The 6635-nt window shown below is 42.5% G+C and overlaps 1 protein-coding gene across 1 annotated transcript; it reads right to left on the reverse strand.

Moving 5' to 3' along the window:
- Positions 1-1195: 1195 nt before the first annotated feature.
- On the reverse strand, positions 1196-5921 carry UNC119 (unc-119 lipid binding chaperone). The gene is made up of 4 exons (XM_018076811.2): positions 5807-5921; positions 4785-4887; positions 3538-3710; positions 1196-2516 (listed from the first exon to the last, which is right to left on the reverse strand). Exons 1-4 carry the CDS (start codon positions 5853-5855, stop codon positions 2404-2406), a joined length of 438 nt encoding a protein of 145 aa, XP_017932300.1. The 5' UTR covers positions 5856-5921; the 3' UTR covers positions 1196-2403.
- Positions 5922-6635: the final 714 nt, after the last annotated feature.

A 6635-nucleotide genomic window follows, 5' to 3' on the forward strand; every position in this document is an offset into this window, starting at 1 on the left:
ACAGTGTCAGTAAGTCCATCCAACAACACACTGCCCTCTTGGGGACAGGGTGATTTTCTCGTGGTTCTTTTATAAGGGGCATGTCTACCACTCAAGTTTCCATTGACTACAGTAATATTTTTATGGAATTATTTTGGTTTTGAAGTCCAAAATCTTAAAAGGAGCAGAACATGACTATTGCAGGTGGCAACAATGTGCTGTACAGAGAGGAAACTCTGTACAATGACCCAAGGGTCCACACCAAAGCACAACTAATCTCACCAAGACATACTGAGGTGTATATTTCCATATTAAATATATGGCTGGTTATTCTGGGCAAGTACCATTCCTAACAGTCTTTTAAAAATCTTATGCACAGAAGTGACTATTATGAACAGCAGGTGAAAAATACCACCAAAAAACCTCTGTGCAGGGTGCTAATTATAAACACACATACTCTCTTCTGTCTCTAAGTCAACATATTTTCTCCTTCAAGAGTTGAAACAAAATTCAGAAAAACTTGCAAAATGTCATTGTATATATGGCTAGTTTAACAGCCTTGATGCAAAAAGAAAAGGGGGAGGAGGAATGACAAAATTTTTGAAACTATTTTCACCTTTAGTAATTATTGTGCTGTAAAAATCAATGTTCAGTAGCTCAGAGCATTATACAAATAAGGAGAAAATTCTTTGTATCTCTCAAACAGATCAGTCAGCCATAGGCTAGCTGTATGATTTAATACAGTAGAGACAAAAAATAGTGATAAATACAAGTCTCATTGTGATAAGAATTACTACAACTACTAGTTGTGTAAAATCAGTGAATTTTATATACTTTTGTAGCTACCAAGCTTAATAAAAACTCTGTGCTGTAACCTAAACTCACTGTGTTTTCTTTAGAAAACTGAATCCTCTCTCAGAATTCAAGAAAGCCATGCCAAATACAACCTGTGACACATTTAACAGTGACCACAACCCCAGCAAGAGCACAAAAACCTCCCTGTTCTTGGGCAGATGGCTACATTTGGAACCATTTGTAGTCCTGTCTGACGTAGGCTGCGACTAAAAAGATGCTCAGCACAACTGGAAATGGTATTTTATAAAAATTATTACAATCACACCTATCCGAGGCTAACATAGAATGTTCCACTTCAACTCACAGAATTAGACATGGAGACATCAAGTATTTATAGAAATATCTACAAACTTCAACTGCCTTTTTTTTTTTTTTTAAAGTATCAGTGAACTGACCTTTAGAGTAGGGGTTTCATGACAACAGGCCACCCCATACTGGTTTATTCTTGGTGTTGCTACTTCTTGGGCAAAATTGGTCTTAAACTTCTTCCAGACTCTGAAGAGAGAGCTCTTGCTAAATTTTTTTCCTGTGCCTTTAAGTTGTACGTTATTAGACTGTTTCACCTGTACTAATTATCGATGTGAAACATTTTTAACAAAGGGAAAGCACTGTCATAACATTCTTTAAATGCAGATTCAAATAGAAAATTGGAAATTCCACATACTCCAGCTGCCATAGACAAATGAAAGTGTTGCTCTAACAAGCAGTGCTGAAGCCCTTATCTTGGTATTGAGCAGAGATGAAAAAAAAAACAGACATGGAAATGTGTAGCATGAATAGGCTGAATGTTAGCTATGTGAAAATGTTAAATAAAGCTAAAATCCTTCCATTTTTCCTGATTATTCTGCAAAACCTGAAATGAATGGAAGGTACTTACAGAGGTTCATAGACCCACAATGCTAATTTACCTTCATCTGAAATGTGAAAGGACAGTACCCAATTAAAACGGCTCTGTCATTAAACTACCGGTCTTCATTGTGAGTTTCGGCATTTCCAGGATTAAACAGAACATTAAATAGAAGGACCAAAACTAAAGGATGAAATACTTATGGAGAGAGCCAATCTAAAGATGAAACTTGCCGTTGTGAGATGCTATGCTCGACATTTTTGACGGGATGGACAAGTTAAATTGGCCTTTGAAGCACTGACAAAGAGAAGCAACCAACCAAACCTCTGTCTCTGCATCCATCCACTCACGTGGTTTCTCTGATTACATTCTTTGGGAAAGCAATCATGTCCTAAAAGATACTTGAGGGCAAGAACACAAATTCACAGAATTAGGGCAAAATCCCCCAGGTCCCACAAGGCCATTTTCGAAGCAGACACTTAAAGAACTTAGGGAATTGGTATCCAAAGATCATTCAGCCTAAAGTTCTGAAGAACTGGGTCTGCTTCAAAGCTCAAAAGAGATGAGACCGGCAAATTTAGTCATGAAACTCCTACTGTGGCAAAGAGTCCTTGGTTTTGTGGATCCTTGTCCAGTTGACACTGCAGGCAGCAGAACTGAAGGTGTTGGTATCCCTGACGACTTCCATAGGAAAGGGGAGGCCAGCGCGGCCCATCCTGCGCTCAAGGTCCTCCACTGTATGAATAATCTGCCTTGTTGTGCATCACGAGCTTGTTGTCTACAAAGTAGAAACTGTCCGACTGTGTCTCGTAGGGATGAAGGATCATCTCTCGAACTGCAGGGGGTAAAAAAGGACAAAACAAGCAAAATTAACAGTCACACTGCAGATATGTTCAGGAAACACGGGGTTTCAGGCAGGTTTCGCGGAGTCGCTCAGACAGCAGCAAACCCTTCAGGTGAAAAACCCAAATGGGAACGAACCCAAACTATTTGCTGACAGTATCTTTAAGACAACTCAAACATAATCACAGAATCATAGAACCATGGAATCATTTATGTTGGAAAAGCCTTCTAAGATCATCAAGTCCAACCACTAACCCAGCACTGCCATGTTCACCACTGAACCACGTCCCCAAGTGCCACATCCAGACATTTTCTTGAACATTTTCAGGGATGAAAAATGTTCATAATCCAAATACATCAAGGCACCATAAAAAGGTAACTGCTCCACCTAACCTCAAAACGAGATCACGCTACACTTTCCAGGGTTTATTTTCCTGGGTTTTTTTTAAAAGAAAACCATGATTAACAGTGAACTCAAAAGAAATTTGCTCTGGTCTGATAATGAGCAGGCAGCAAGTGTCTCACTGTATTTTCTACAGACTGTAATATTAGTGCTGACATACACAATTAGGGGTTGTAAAGAATAAGATCACACAGATTTAGTGCTTGTGCTGTGTGAGATAGGAGAGACAATAAAAGTTATGTTCATACTAAAACCTCCCAAGCTCTCAATATAGCACATCAAACATTAAACCAGAACATAACATTTAAGTCATCCATTTATTGGATGCCTTTTTAATCCCATTTTTTGGTTGTTTTATAACACAATTATCTTTTTTCTCTCGGATATGAAGCTTCCTTTTTACGAATTAAAAAAACACACTAAAAAAGCAACTCTGGTGGGTGATGAGATGCAAGCTACCAAAAAACAAAATCAGTGTTAACACAGATCTAAAAGTATGAATTATTCTACCCAACATACTCTTTTTATGACAGCTTTTAAAAAAGGGCTCCCCCAAACCACCTCAGATGAACATCACAGTGTGATAACCCAGAAATGAAAGCGAGCTTACTGAGATCCTCCGAGAGCTGGGGGAATTCATAGATGTGCTCACAAGTGTTTTTACTGCTGGGGATGCAGAAGCCAAATTCAAAATCAAAGCTTTTCAGCAGCTGATCGCGGAAGTAGTGCCTCTCAATCATACGGAAATTATTAATGGGTTTGTCCCCTACTGTGAATTCCACCCTGAAAAAGAAGGGTGAGATTGATGTGAGCTTTCTTGCCTAAATAAGATTTGCGCCATTCCCGAAAGGTAGAAGAGAGCTCTGAAAAAAAAAAAAAAAAAAAGCTCAAGATACAAATCCACGTCACTAACTAAATTATCATTTCCTCTTTTCATTAAAGCCTTCTACAGGGACACAAACACAGCATTACAAACCATAGTTTATACTATATTTTCCTTCTTTTTACTCAAAATAGAGACAAGCAAGACAATTCTTTAGGTGTCAGATTCTGTGGTGGTTTACTGAAGGATGCAAGCAGCACTGCCAGACACGGCAAAGGTCAAACATGACCTCATCATTTCACATGTATCTGTGGATCGATGTTTTTTGGGGAGTGCAGTGTGGAAGCTGAAGACAAATCTTCTGAAGCTGGCAGGAGCCTCTGACAAATAAACTTATAATGCACAGAAAAGAGATGGAATATAAAATCACGGAATGGTTTGGGTGGGAAAGGACCTTAAAGACCATATAATTCCAACCCCCCCTGCCATGGGCAGGGACACCTTCCACTAGACCAGGTTGTTCCAATCCCGATCCAACCTGGCCTTGAACACTTCAAGGGATGGGATAGCCACAGCTTCTCTGGGCAACCTGTGCCAGGGCCTCATCACTCTCACAGGGAAGAATTTCTTCCCAATATCCCATTTAACCCTGCCCTCTGTCAGTGTGAAGCCATTTCCCCTTGACCTGTCACTCCAGGCCCTTGTCCAAAGTCCCCCTCCAGCTCTCTTGGGAACCCCTTTAGGCATGGGAAGGTGCTCTAAGGTCTCTCCAGGGCCTTCTCTTCTCTGGACACTCTTCCCACCTTATTTTGCCCCTTGTAGCATCAATCTCTTCGACACCATTCCTGAGGTAAACAAACAAGCCACAGGGATGGAGAAAGCGAGGCAGCCGGCAAAGAGACCTGGAGACCCTCGCGACAACAAAAGATCCCTATTACATCAACTTCCTGACAGGATCGAAATGGAAGAGGCATTTTCTCTAGGATTTCAGTTGCTTCCTGTGCTAGAACAGGCAGCAGAGGGGAGTTACTCACGTGGCTCCCACTTGCCGCAGCCTGAGAAAGGCCGGGGTGAACTGATAGCGAACGAAGCGTCCGGCGTTGGGGTCCACGTCCTTCCTGTCATTGTGCTCACGCTCTGGAAAAGGGCAAAGTAAACCCTGTCAGAGTCATCTCAGAAACAGAAACCCGGCGAAAATACTCGTGATCACCTTATTGAGTAACATAGGCCAGGAAACCACCCTGAGGAAGCCTGATGGTGAGCTCACCCTCCTCCTGTCCTGAGGCATCCACTGATGCTGGTCACTTGGAGATGGAGTACTGGAAGATGGACCTTTAGTTTGAGTCACTGCTCACCTTCTGAAGTGATTCACTGCTCCTACCTCAGATCACAACTGCAGAGTGACTCTGAACAAGCCATCTCCCCTTAGCATGTCTGGTTTGCTACCCATAAGCTACAGAAAACTTCCTCTCACCTGCAGGAGGGTGGGGAAGGGTTGTAAGAGCATAATCAGGAAAAAAACAGTTGCCCTGGGTTTTTATTGCCACCGGCAACAGGTAACACTTGGATGGTTACAAGCACCATCTAAAAATTCAGGAAAAAAAAAAAAAAGGAAATTTTCAGTTTGTCTAATTTGCCCAATTGACAAAGTTTCTCCCTTTTGGAAATATCATTTTCCTGGGTCCTTATTGAAAGATGTTAAATTAACAGCAAAACTATTCACGGGGGGGGCACAAGCTGATGAACAGCCAAGAAACAACCACACGGTGATCTCCTGCTCCTCCTCCTCTGCTTCTGTTTACAACATCCATCTGTCCTTTCCCATCACAGATGGCAACCGTGAGAGCACAGCAGCAGTGAGCTCTGCTCACCGTGCTGGTACAAAGAGACACCTGAAAAACATTTCTGCTGCAAGCTGGGACTCCAGCCCTCCTGCAGTCAAGAGCATCTCCTATTTTTGGGAAATGTACAGAGCAAAAGGAGTGGGAAAAGGCAAAGGGAAGCAGACACCAGCATGTGTTTGTTCATGAAAATGTTATTTTGTGTGTGCACTCACCTGAAGCTGCTGGCTTGGTGATTTCAAACAAGACTGTGCCAGACTCCATGTCCCGGATTTTAAACCTGGTGAAGTCTATCTTGTAAACATTTTCCTCTGGAGTGCACAAATAATCTGCAGAGGAAAAAAAATTTGAATGAAGGCTGCCCTGAAACACCAGAAATTTCTAGCTGTTCTCTGGAGGCCACACAAGCAGTGAGAGCAGCCCAAATGCATCCCCACTACTGCCCATTTTAATTCAAAACTGATGTCTCTGAAGAGTCTAATTTCTGAATGCCCTACTCGGACAGGACAGGGAAAAGGCCTCTCTCCCCCATAGACCCAGAGGTCATCACCTTTTCCCAACCCTCTGCCAGCAACTTCTGCACCCATTTACTCCCAGGGTACTCAGACTAGTCAGCACCTCCATCAAATCCCAGCCTTTCCAATGTAAGAGGCTTTGCCTGTTTTAAAAACTGCCCTGTGGCAGAATGCAAGTGCTAAGCAGCTTTGGGAGCACTAAGCCGACTGCACTTAACTGGAACAGGAGTGTCCTCCCTTGTGTCACCTCCCTGCTCCAGCCCTCTGCAGACAAAGGGTGGCCTCTGCTCTCCACTGATACTCATTCCACATAAGGACTTGTTTTCCTCAGCACTGAAAATGGCATTGAAGCCTTTCCCTGTATTAGGAAACAGGGAGCAGAGCCCATCCCCACTTCCAGCAGAGTCAGTGTCTTTGGGAGAAAATCATTACAGAATCATGTAGTTGTTGAGGTTGAAAAAGCCCTCTAAGGTCACCAAATCCAACCATTAACCCAGCCATGTCCACCACTAAACCATGTCCCCAACTG

This window comes from Manacus vitellinus, unplaced genomic scaffold (assembly GCF_001715985.3).
Source record: "Manacus vitellinus isolate BGI_N305 unplaced genomic scaffold, ASM171598v3 scaffold_32_pilon, whole genome shotgun sequence".
Taxonomy (NCBI): Eukaryota; Metazoa; Chordata; class Aves; order Passeriformes; family Pipridae; genus Manacus; species Manacus vitellinus.